This window comes from Hakea prostrata, chromosome 8 (assembly GCF_041222555.1).
Source record: "Hakea prostrata isolate BN-2017 chromosome 8, UWA_Hpros_2, whole genome shotgun sequence".
Lineage (NCBI taxonomy): Eukaryota > Viridiplantae > Streptophyta > Magnoliopsida > Proteales > Proteaceae > Hakea > Hakea prostrata.
Window position 1 is genome coordinate 2511589 of NC_142607.1, and position 13300 is coordinate 2524888.

The 13300-nt window shown below is 46.2% G+C and overlaps 1 protein-coding gene across 2 annotated transcripts in view; it reads left to right on the forward strand.

The window, feature by feature from the left end:
• LOC149006233 (phytyl ester synthase 2, chloroplastic-like) overlaps positions 1–13300 on the forward strand; it is a 35900-nt gene that overhangs the window by 8624 nt on the left and 13976 nt on the right. For both annotated transcript variants that reach the window (XM_089165835.1, XM_089165836.1), the window contains exons 5-7: positions 129–233; positions 632–738; positions 1593–1714. In XM_089165835.1, coding sequence (XP_089021961.1) covers positions 129–233; positions 632–738; positions 1593–1714 — 334 coding nt within the window. The remainder of the gene's footprint in view (positions 1–128; positions 234–631; positions 739–1592; positions 1715–13300) is intronic.

Genomic DNA, 13300 nt, shown 5'->3' on the forward strand with positions numbered 1-13300 from the left:
TATCAATATCTATACTTAATCATACTCCTGTACACTATCAGTGTGATTTTGAAATGAAAGATTTGATTGTATAGATGATAACTTATTTGGTACATTATTTATGGTGGTCAGTTTTGTTCTTTTGGCAGCTACATCATTCAGTCGTTCACAACTGCAAACCCTAAGTGCCTTATTGGAAGTCATGCCTGAACAACTCCCCTTTGGCCTTCCTTACAACACAAGATTACTTGAAGGTCTGTTCCTAGTGCACTGATTTTCCTGTTTCCCTTCCAAGTCGTGTCTGGAATAAGTATTTACTTACAGTATAGTCCATGGTTGTTTGTTATTTGTAATTCCTAGGAGGATCATTTTCGATGAATTCTCTGTGTTTTGCTTTCTGGAGGGCATGTTATCTTAGTTTCCATGTTGGTCATTGTTAATAACTTTTATTCATTATACAAGGAAAAATTAGTAGCAAGCTACATGAGTCAAACTAGTTAGCATACCAATGTTTCAACATTTAACATGGAAACATTTGGACTTTAGCCTACAAATGTTTGGATATACAATGATGATGTTTGGACTAACATATTTGTTGGAAATTCAAGTAGTATACTACTGATTAACACCAGCAACTAATGCTACTTTTTAGGCGATCCCTTGAGGATGGTGATGGCTAGTGTGGGAAAAGGACTTCCTTTTCAGCGAACGGTTGGAGAATTGTCGGAGAGCCTTGGTACATTATTGCATTGGCTTTCTGTAAGTTAACTCTTGGACTTACTAAATACAACAGCAAAGGGCAACATGTGTGGGAACATTTCTTTAAGTTTGTCAATGCTCTTACAGGACTCTTACAACTTCAGTTTTGACAGGGATTTCTACCCCTAGTTTAGTTGAAGTATGCCTTTGAAATGGAATTGAAATATATGATTGAAATATACCACCTAAATGACAAAAGTGATGCTGAAATGTGGTCCATTTGGTGAAAACCCAAAACGTTGAATACCTTTAATTTGCATGCCATTTTCTTTTGAAGTATCAAAACATTATATTTCATCAAAATTTGGTATTTTGACCAAAATTTCAAGGAAGTCTTTCACATAGACAATCTCATTAAGATGGATAATATTCTGAACTTCATAATTATTTTTTTGGCCCCATTTTTGTGTTCGTCAAATTAGGATGGTAATAATTAATAAGTGGTGTAATTATTCATTTCGTAAAACATAACGGGGAGATGAATTATTTGTAGTTGCACTGCAGATTATTGTTAGAAATTCACCATTCTTAAGCATGTATATTTATTATGGGGAAAAGAATGCTACCTGGTCACGTTGACCCCGCATCTAGGCGCAGTTGGGCATGAAATGATTACTCCACTTCCACAAGAACACAGGAATCCCTCTCCCTCTGATGCTTTCTTTCATGCTCCGATTGTCAACTATGCCAGGGCACACGACCAGGTAGCATTCTCTTGCCTATTTATTACTGGAATGATTGTTGGGCTAATTTTATCAATCTCACCTTTTTTTTTTTGGTGAAAGTTATCAATCTCACCTAGCTGCTATTTTTCCACCATACTCTGCACCACAATTACATTATTTTACTTACAGGTGCTTCCTGATATTTTACCTAGAGAAACTATCCTCTGGAAGCTGCGCATGATCAGATCAGCTTCATCCTTTGTCAATTCACGTCTTCATGCTGTTAAAGCTCAAACCTTAATTCTTGCAAGGTCTATACTCTTTTAATATTTCTAATTCTAATGTTGTTTCTTATGACAGAATTAAATCAATCAGATAACATTTGGAACACTACATTATGGGAACTATTTGGTTTGGTTTTGGTAAAATGCCCAATATATCTACTGCTACAATGAATCATGTGAAACCTTTAAATTTGATACTTCAGGGTGAGTTAAATGCCACTTTTTGGCTGAATCTCTACTGAGGATTCATTTGTAAAAAATCTGCTGCAAAAACTTCATAGCCTTAGCAAGAAGCCCAAAACAACAATTAGCCATCAACTATGGTGTTAGTGTCATACTACAAAGGCCTGTCACTGCATAAAAGTAATTGGCCCCATATGTAGGCTTTCTGGAAAACAGAACAACAAAAAAGACAACAAGAGACAGAGAAACAACAGACAAGCAACCACAGGAGAACCAGAGTAACCACAGGAACCAGAGAACCACAGGAGAACCAGAGAACCACAGGAGACCGAGAACCACAGGAGACCAGATTGTAACCAGGTAGGAACCACAAGAAGCGAGCAAGAAGCACGCGAGGCCGAACCGGGCAGAACGGAAAAGAGCCAACCACCTCACCTGAAAAAGCACAGCCAGACTACATAAACCGCGGAAGAAACCACCAAGAACAGAATGAGCCACCAAGCAGTAACAGGACAAGGAGGGAGGACGAGGACAGCGAGAAAGGAGGACACACCGAGGCACCAAGCCAACACAGCACAAGGAGCCCAAACCAAAAAGAAAAACGGCACCACAGACGGACACCCCAGGGTAACAGCGCCCGCAAGGCAACAGCGATGAGCAGGAGGTGGAGCTGCAAACACAAGGGACCACCCAAGCAAGAAAGAAGCCACCCACCACAAGTGAAGGGGCCCAGAACCAAGGCGGGCTAGGTGGGGCACAGAGAGCACCGTGCCAGGACACCAAAACAAACCAGTAGTGGCCCCAACCCACCAGGAAAACCAAGGAGGGATAAAAGAAGATCCGAAAGCGAGACTACAATCAAACAACCCACCAAAGGGAGGGAAATACAGAGCACGCGGAACCCCACAACAAACGGAGAGCGAACGGAAAAGGCCACCCGAGAACAGAGCCTCCCACCAAACAAGGCCAAGCAGGGGAAGCAGCCCACCAACCATCCATAAACGGCGCCCGAGAGCAGGACAAGAGTCCAAGGATGTCCTCCCAGCACCCAAACCAAAACGACAAAAACCGCCGAAGGGTGCCAGTCAACATGGACCACATCGGGGTAAAAGACCAGAGCACCAAAGAAAGGATACCCCACCAAAAGGGCAAAGGCACACCCCCAAAAAGGCAGCCAGATGTCACCAGAACAAAGCACCACACCCACCAAGGGGAGCACAATAATGGAAGATATGAAGAGAACCACGACAGAGCACCCCAAAACCACAGTCACCGAGCAAAGGAACAACCAAACGGCGACCACGGCAAACGGAACAACAGAACAAGCAAACGAAAGAAGAGCCACGAAGAGCAGGAGAGGCAAAGAAAGGGACCAGGAAGAAGAAGCAGAATCAAGCAAGCAAGACCAACAAACAGAAAGAGGACACATGACTAACCCAACAAACCGAAGAGGCCCAGAAGAATGAACGACCCCAGCCAAGGAAAGGCACAAAGAAGCACAAGAAACCCAGACCCCGCCCAACGCCAAAGAACCCACCAAGAGCCCGGAAGAAACACCAGCCACCAACACCACGAGGCACCAAAAGGAGGGAAGCAAGCGAAGGGAGAGGAAGCAGAAAGCAAGGAACAGGGAACGAAGAACCGAAGGGAAGAACGGGGGCAAAGGGAATACAGAAGACGAGCAGATGGACAGAAAGGACAAGCAAGGGGAGCCAAGGGCACACCGGACACGGGAGACACGAAACAGCCCAGGCAAAAATGAAAGGAACACACCGGCGGCAAAAGGGGGACGCACGGAGTAAAAATGCACGCAGGGAACAAAGGAAGAAAACAGGAGGCCACCGGACGAGAAGGAAAGAAAGAGCAAGAAAAGGCCAAGGACCAACGCACCACGGGCAGGGGCGAACAAAGCAGAAGATGGGACAAGCAAAGCAAGGAGACCAACAGCACAAGACCACAGGGGAGCACGGACACGGAGGAGACAAATAGGGAAATGAAGAAAAGAGAAACAAAAGACAGCGGCAAGGAAGAGACAAGGCAGGAAGAAAAAACGGCAGAAGGCACCACAAGGCACACCCAACAAAAGAACAGACCCAAAGAAGGGAAGGGGGAAACCAGCAAAACCCAAAGACCCAACAAAACAAACGAAGAAGAGGGGGACGAGACAAAGACAGAGGAAGACAAACGCCCAAAAGGCGACAAGCAAGAGAGGAACAGCCAACAGCAAGCCAAAGGAAACACGAGAGCCACGGGCACAAACAAAGGGGCCGGGGAGAGGCAAGAAGGAAAAAGGAAGAACAAGCAACACGAGGAAGGCAGGAGAGAAGGGACACGGAAGAACGGGGCAACGGACGGAGGAGCAGAAGCGGAAGGGGCGCAAGGGAAGGAAGGCAAGGCCAGGAAAGGAAAGGGAAGAACAGAAGAAAGGGAGGGGGGACAAGAGACCGGACAACAAACAGCAAGAAGAAAAGAAAGAAAGAGGGGGAAAAGAGGGGAAGGGGGGAGGAACAAGAAGGGCACAAAGGGAGCGCCGCCGGGGAAGGAAAGCCAACCGGGGGGGGAAAAGAAAAAAAAGAAAGGGGGGAGAAGGGCGTGGGGTCGTGGGTTAGTGAAATTTTGGTGTTTTCTATTCGGTGGTTTTTCTTCAGTAGCTGTGTATTATTGTTGTAAAGTGATAAGTCTTGAGTCAAACTTTTTTCGTCAGGGATGTCCATTTCTACAGTGTCAAGAAATGATATGCTCTCATGATTGTGTAATATTCTCTCCAAACCACATGCACTAGCTTATAAGGGACTTAGAAGATCTGTGGCATCCCATTTTACTGCTGAGGCTGAGGACCTTCTATGATGAGATGAGTCCATGCTTATGGAAAGTATGGGTAGATCCAGCTTCACTGCTTCTGCAGTTTTCAGATCCCCTGTTCCAACCTCAGATCTTTAAGTGTCTTTTATTCCATAAGGGTGTATATTGACTTGACTACATCTATCCATGTTAATTTCATCAAATTCATCGGTGGTGTCTCATTGCCTCTGCAGTATTTCAGATCCGCTGTCCCAATGGGGTTAAAAACGTGAACCATTGATAAAGATCTTTAAACATCACTTATTCCCCAAGGTCCAGGGTTACCATGAACACATCTCAGAACATGTCTACCAGAAAGAAATTTCATCAAATTCATTGATGTTGCTGTCCATTAATATCTCAGAGTTTCACCTTCTGATGGATAAATGATCTCACTGCTTTTTCTCCTTTCTGTTGTTATGTAATCATAAAGGGAATCTCTCTCTCTCTTGTGTGGATGCATGAGAGCTTGCAAAAGCGAGTAAGCATGTAGCATCACAATTTTACTGAAATGGAAGTGTTATAGAAGTTATGGATTTTAAAGCTATAACCTCTTCTTCTGATCAGTAAACTAATTATGATTCACTTATAACGACAGGGATGAAAACTGAGCTTGGACCATCATATTCAAAGTGACTTCTTCGTTTTCAAATCTTTTTTTGTTATGATATCCTTTTTTTTTTTGGATGAATAAGTAAATATATTAAAGAAACGAAAGCAAGAGAACAGGGTCTTTAAGAAGAAGACCAAAAAGAAGAACTAAGACCCTAGGAGACAACAATAAGCTTGTTCCTTGGGGTATCATCAACAGGGGATGGGGAATAGCTAACAATCTAGAAGAAATATCAAAATAGATGGCATTCCAAATCCTGTCTATAGAGCGAGATTTGGAGGTCCATTTCCGAAGATTGCGCTCCCACCAAAGGTGGTGGATCAAGGCACAAAACACTAGCTTATCGATCCGATCGCAGATGGAAGAACTTGAAAAGTTTCTCAAAATCCAAGACCAATCTAGCCCAAACCCATAGGAACGCCTCGAACAGGGCCAAATGGAGGTAATGGCTTTTCCCCAGATAGATCTGGAGAAAGGGCAAGAAAATAAAAGGTGCTCAAGGTTCTCCAAAGTCCAAACCGGACCAATAGAGGATATAGTTGGGGTTAACGGGGATGTGGCGGCCAATAAGGAAGGATTGGGTGGGAAGGGTGAGGTTAAGGGCTCTCAGAGGGTTAGGGAGTGACGGGGAATGTGACTTTTAAACCAAACCAATGGGGCCGGGGGGGTTTAGGGCTGTGGGATCTGAGAAGGTTCCAAGCCGATGAGGTGGAGAAGGATTTGGTGGGAAAAGGAGCCAAATGGTGAAGTCTCAAGGGGAGCTAGAGAGAGTAGGGAGAGATTCCCAAACTTTTGTGAGAATGGGAAGGGGGACAGGGATCCATAATCCATTAGAAATGAAGGCTGCCAAGGGGGTGGATTTGGGGATACGAGTGTTATAGACAATGCGGGGGCCAAAGTGGTTAAAGAGAATGCCCATTGGATGCCACAGGTCAAGCCAGAAGGAAGTGGAGGAACCAAAAGAGTTGGAGGTAGAAATAGCCGAGATGGCTCGGGGACGAAGTAGGAGAATTTTCCTCCAAACCCATGAAGGGTTGGTGGGCATAGAAACAGTCCAGAAGGAGTCCAACCGGAGAAGAAAACAGTAGACCCGCCTAACCCAAATAGAGTCATGTTTTGAGGCAATTTTCCAGATGAGTTTGAGAAGGCAGGCTAAGTTAACATCGGTGATCTGGCAGATGCCAAGGCCACCTTCGGAGGTAGGGCGACAGATGGAGGACCAACTGATCGGGTGAATGAAGCGTGAGGCTTCCTGCCCTTTCCAAAGGAAGGCACAAAATAAAGATTTCATCGCATGGATGGTGGACTTGGGAATGGAGAAGATTCCGCACCAATAGAGATAGGAGGACTAGAGCACATAGCAGATGAGAACGACTCGCCCGACAAAGGATGGAAGCTTACTCTTCCAAAGTTGCAATTTCCTACGGATGTTGTCAAGCATTGGAAGGCAATGGTGACGAGTGAACTGATCGGGAATGAGCGGGAGGCCAAGATAGACCACGAGAAAGGAGCCGGACAAGAAACCTAAGAGCTGGAGAAGAGATGCTTGAAGTTGCTCAGGGATACCGAAGAGGAAGATGGTGGATTTGGTGAGATTGACCCGAAGGCCAGAGAGGGATTCAAATTGTGAGAGAGCAGAGAGGATGGAGGATATGGAAAGGTGGTCCGCTTTAGAGAAGATCATGAGATCGTTAGCAAAAACAAGATGGGTAAAATTTATGGATTTGCACTTGGGAATGGGGGAAATGAGGAATTGATCGGTTTTTGATTGAAGGATACGGGAGAGGACTTCCAAGGCTAAAGAGAAAAGGTAGGGAGAAAGGGGACAACCTTGGCGGATGCCAACACGGGAAGGGAAGAAGCCAACCGGGGTTCCATTGGCTATGATGGAGAATCGGGGAGTGGAGATACAGGAATCAATCCAGTGGATGAAAGGGGCCGGGAAACCCATGGAAACGAGGACATCGCTAATGAAATCCAAGCGAATGGAATCGAAGGCTTTATGGAGATCAACCTTAAGGAGCGCAGCCGAGGAGTGGTTTGATCTATCAAAGCCGCGAACGATCTCCACGCAAAGAAGAATGTTATCCGCAATATTGCAGCCCGAGATGAAGGCCGATTGATTCGGGCTAACAAGGGAGGGAGAGCCTTTTTGAGCCTATTCCCAAGGACCTTAGAGATGAATTTGCAGATGAGGTTACATGGGGAGATGGGGGCAGAAATCAGAGAGGGAAGAGGCTCCTTGCTTTTTGGGGATGAGACAGATGAAGGTTTGATTGATGGAGGAGAGTTTGGAGGGGTTGAAGAAGAAGCTGTAGATGGCATGGACTAGATCGCTTTTAATGAAATCCCAAGAGGCAAGGAAGAAGCCCATACTGAAACCATCAGGACCGGGGCCTTGTTGGGGTTGTTGGGAGCGGATGGCAAGAAGGATTTCTTCTGTGGAAGGGATAGTGTTGAGAGAGTAGATGAGAGAAGGATCAATGACTTTATTAATGAGGTTGGTGGGAAGGGGGGTGCGTGGCGGGAGAGAGGGAGGAGACGTTAGGTTGGAGAAGAAGGAGACAATCTCGGCCTTGATACTTGGGATCGGAAATGCAAGTACCATTATTAATGATGAGGGAGGGGATGGAATTGATGTTATTACGGGCCTTAAGAGATCGGTGGAAGTAGGCAGAATTGGTGATGCAGAATTGACAACATATACAAGGAAGAGAAAAGCCCAATGGTCAAGCCCATCAAAGCCTAAAGATATGATCCAAAACAACCCAGGTTGCATGGGCTAGGACAGAGGGGAAATGAGCCCATGGTTTCATGGGCTGGATTACAGTGGGAGAAGACCAGCCCACATATTTGAACTAGCCCAAGTCTAGCTTTGAAAAGTCAATAAAAGGAGCTAGTAGTGGGGGTAGTAGGTGGATGTTTCCATTATTGTTTTGACTAGTGGTGTTGTGTAGTTGAGTTATTAATAGGTAGGTGGTGTAACTAGGGGGATGTTACCATTAGTGTATGTCTCTTTAGAATGCTATATAAAGAGACTATGTAAGAGGTGAAGACACAACATGAATTGAAATCAAATTGCTTGCAGCATTCCTCCTCTGGAGAACCCTTGTGTTTGATCAAGGTAGGAGGTGTGATCCAACGATCCACCTGCGGGGAAGCCGGGTGTTACATGTTACATTGTATTGTCACTTCTCATTATAGTTCGCCCTATTTGAATATTTATTCAGCCCGTTATAATACCATCTAGTTTCAGTCCTCTTTCTCATCTAAACTTGTTTCACCAAGTCCATCAAATTTGAACTTGATTCCTGTGAAAGGTCCTATTGGCTACCGTTTGATCAATCAAATTCATTATCTACATTATTTGGTATCGGAGCCATGACGGGGAGTAAAACCGGATTGGACACCGACCTATGGCACAAATGATGGGGATGTTGCAACAATGAGCAACCAACTCACACAAGTCACAAGCACGAGGAAGAGAGGCGCCCAATGGAGGCTAGAGTTGTTGCCTCACTCATGCTCCACACCCTCCACCCATCAGGAGTTACCTAAATTCAATGAGCATGTTGGTGATTCTCAAAAGGTAAAGCTTGAACACTAGGAGTTCATTCACACTAGCCATAAGACAGGGCTGGATTGGCTCGACGAGAGAAGTTATCCCTCACCTAAAGTGACATTCCCTCCACTTACAAACAGTTACTTTGATTGTCTTAAGGTGGTTCGATGAGTTGCCTAATGAGCACCTCTTATGACAATATTCTGCATGCCACCGATTGGTATCGGGTGTTCTGTTACGAGAGAAGTTACCCCTCGCCTAAGGTGACATTCCCTCCACTTATCCAAGAGTTACCAATTTTCCGAGGTGGTTCCGATGAGTTCCTATTGAGCTACCTCTTATGCGATATTCGAGACCGATTTGGTATTGGGTTCGGTGTTATCAAACCTACCGACCTATCACCCGCCAGCGGAGCCAATGACCAAACGACGGTGGATGAGTCGCTACATAAAGGATTCATTCAAGAGAGCTTAAGTCCTTGTGTTGTACCATCATTACTCACCCAAAGAAGGACGGCTCATGGGACACACTGATGATGGAGACACGAACAAATGTTGAGAGCCCCAACCAAACCACCAACAGACACACGAGGAGGTGGAGACCACAAAACCACGCGGACACGGAACCAGCCCCGCAAATGGAAGAACGCCACGACAGAGAGCACCGGACAGCGGCAGCGAGAAACGACGAGGGGAGCGAAACACACCACGGGAGACGAAGCAAGCGGGAGAGGATGCGAAGAAGCAAACAAGGAAGAGAAAAGCCCAAGGCAAGCCCACAAAGCCAAAGAAGACCAAAACAACAGGGAGGAGGACAGAGGGGAAAAGAGCCAGGAGGGGGAACAGGGGAGAGACCAGCCACAAGAACAAGCCAAGCAGCGAAAAGCAAAAAAGGAGCAGAGGGGGGAGAGGGGAGAAGGACAGGGGGGAGGAGAAAAGGAGGGGGAGCAGGGGGAGTTACCAAGGTAGCCAGAAGCAAAAAGAGACAGAAGAGGGAAGACACAACAGAAGAAACAAAGCCAGCACCTCCCGGAGAACCCGGTGACAAGGAGGAGGGTGACCAACGACCACCGGGGAAGCCGGGGTACAGTACATGTTATGATTTATATAGTCGCCCCTATTAATACATCAGCCCGTTATAAACCATATAGTTCAGCCCTTTCATTAAATTTGTTTCACCTAGTCCATCAAATTTGAACTTGATTCCCTGTGAAAGGTCCTATTTGGCTACTGTTTTGATCAATCAAATTCAGTATCTACATTATTTGGAGTCCTCGAGCTCCAGCCATTTGATTCTGGCTTTCGGACGGAGGAAGCTTTCTTTAGAGGAAAGGAGAGAGGAAAGCTCAGAGGAGAAGGATTTCTCATTCTCAGCCAGGGTGGAGTTGGAAGGGTCATTTTGGAGGAGGGTTTGAGTGATCTGAAGATTTGATCTATAGGAGGAGATCCTGGAAGAGATATTGCCAAAGGAGGAAGAGTTTCAGGATCGAAGGGCTTCCTTAGTGTTGCGAAGCTTGAAGGAAAATGCGATAAGAGGAAGAGAGTGACATTGGACCGGCTTAGACCAAGCTTCTAGAATAGTGGGGAGGAAAGAAGGATCAAAAGTCCACATATCAAAGAATTTGAACGGCTTCGGGCCAGAGGAGTTGGGAGGCGAAAGCTGGACAAAGCAGGGAGAGTGACTAGAGAGGCTGGAATTAGAGAAAGAAGCGTGGGAAGATGGGAAGGAGGAGAACCAAGTAGGATTCGCTAGGAAGTGATCCAGCTTGGAGGCAATTCTGGCCAAACCAGAGTGATGATTATGCCAAGTAAAGGGATGGCCGGACCAATGGAGGTTGGCAATACCCGAGTCATCAATGAGGCATTGAAATCATCCATCGCAGCAAGATCAGGAGAAAAGCCACCATCGACTAGCTCGTGGGAGAATCTAACGATGTTAAAGTCTCCACCAATACCTCAGGGGATATCAGGGGAGGCAGAGGAGATGGCTCTGATATCATCCGGGGGGGGACGATCGGTGGCAAGGTTGAAACCGTAGATGACGGAAAGGAGAAAGGGAGTGGAGAGGTTATCTAGGATACTAAATGCATGAGCTGAGGAGACGACCTAAGAAGGGAGATTTGGAATCTCGAGGGGTCCCAAATAATCCAGATATGACCACTAATAAAGGGAGAAAAGTTTGAGATAAAAGACCAAGAGGGGGCAATAGACTGAGCAATCCGATGGGCATTATCCATTTGGACATGAGTCTCAAGAAGGGCACAAAAGAAAACTTTAGCTGTTTTGATGGTATTTCTAACATCAATTTGTTTTGCAAGGGTGTTGAGCCCCCTGACATTCCAAGTGAAGAAATCAAACATTATAAACAATGGGGTAGGGGGCAACAATTTTGCTATTGGGGATGGGGGAGGGGGAAGGGAAAAGAAGAGGGTTCTCACACAGGGGGGAGTTGAGGGGTGAGGGAGTTTCAAAGATATCAGGGTCAATGGATGAGTTAGAGGTAGAGTATTAAGGCTCTGAAAGGGGTATTGTGGATAAGGGGAGAGTTGAGGATGTAGTGGTTAGATGGGGAATCGGTGTCAAGTGTGGTGGGAAGGGTGGTTTTGAAGATTGGACTATGGGTTGAGGGGGTGTTGGGTGAGGGGCAAAGGATAAAAGCGTTGATATTGGGTTGGGTTTTAGGGATGTTGGTGGTGGGCTTGGAAGTGGGGGAATTGATTTGGGTATGGAGGGCATCAGGCACGGGGTTATGGAGGTCGGATCCTTGGGGAGTGGGCTGGTTTAAGGGGCTAGTGGTAGAGCTGCGGGCTTTGGAGGGAGTTATAAGAGATTTGGTGGGTTTGGAATGTTTAGAAGGCCCAAGAGGGTTGGAAGTGGAAGGCCCATAGGTGATTAGAGGTTTTCCCCCAAGGGAGTTGGGCTTAGGTAAGGGTTTGGGGGTTGGGTTATAAGAAGTGGGATTGGGCTTGGGCTTACGAGGGTGAGATTTGGGTTGAAGGTTAGAGGATAAGATAGAGGGGAGGGGTAAAAGGGTAATAGCAGTGGGAGGGTGATGGGGTAAAATGTGCTCGATGACAATGGGGGTTGCAGAGCATTGGTTTTGAAGTTTCAGGGTTACGGAAGCCATCGCAGAGGCTGTAGATGAGGGAGAGGCAACGAGAGTGGCAGGGAGATTGGATAAAGTTTCAGGTCTTGCCATTTCCATCGATCAATCAGAGACCAGTGAAGCATCAGAAGCTTTGGGAGCAGCAATCACGTTGGAAGAGCTTTTTGATTCGTCAACGGTGGCAAAGGAACCTTTCTGAGTGGCAGAAATCAGGTCTGTGCTGGCAGAGTTGCAGGCGATGGCAGCCTTTGAGACATCTATTGAGTTCTGGGAAGAAGAGCTAATCGCTGGCGAAGAGAGGATTGATTTTCTTCTATTTCTCCGGTAGGTATTTGCAAGGAGCTTCTTTTGGTCTCCAATTCTGCTGGTAGCGGTGGTGGTGGCAGCAAATGGAGTGCTTTTCAGAATAGTGACTCTTTCAAGGAAATCGATTGTTGATTGAGGGGGCTTGTCGACCAGGGCCATCTTCTAGGTTGGAGAGTGGGCGATGTTTGGTAGAGTTGCAGAGAGAGGCTGAGAGTCTTCACTTTGTTTAAGGATGTTAGACCTGGCAGGAGCTTGAGCAAATGATGAACAAGAAGTTTCTTCATGACCGAAGGATGAGCAGAGGTTGCACTAGAGTGGAACCCAGTCATAGGCTATAATCTGATCGTATTTCAAACCATTATTGTCAGCTATTGAGACAGTAGCAGTTATAGGCTTAGAAGCAGGGAAGTCCACACACAAGCGAGCGTAAGAAAGTCTTTCCATTTTGAGTGTTGGCAAGTCAGTGCGAAGGGGGATGCCAAGAGCAGAGCCAATATGACTGAGGCAGTCACAATTCCAGAATTCAAGAGGGAGGCCTGGGAGATTGATCCACAGGGGAATAGAATTGAAGTCGACATTGCGGAGAGGAGAGGATGGTGACTAAGGTTTAGTGAAGATCTGGGACTTGCCCATGGACCAGGGAGAACCATCCAGAGCTCGGGTTTGGCAGTTCGGAGAAGAGAAATTGAACAGGAAGATACCAGACTCCAACAAGTAAATGTCCATGAGTCCGATAGCTTTCCATTGCTTGGCTAGAGATGATTTGATAATGTTGAGGGGAGGGATGGGTCCAAGGAAATGGCCAATGATGGCAGATTTCCATTGGTCAATGCCTGAGGCAGTGGAGGTTGAGGGCAGTGAGCAATAGGGGAAGGGTTGAGTGATGCAGGTGGAATGAAGGTAAGGTTTAGGTTGTTCATAAGGGGAATTTTCTTGGTGAAAAGGGAATTCCAAGGCTTTTGGGTGGGTTTTGATGGTTCAGGAGAGGAGAGAGGAGGAGCAG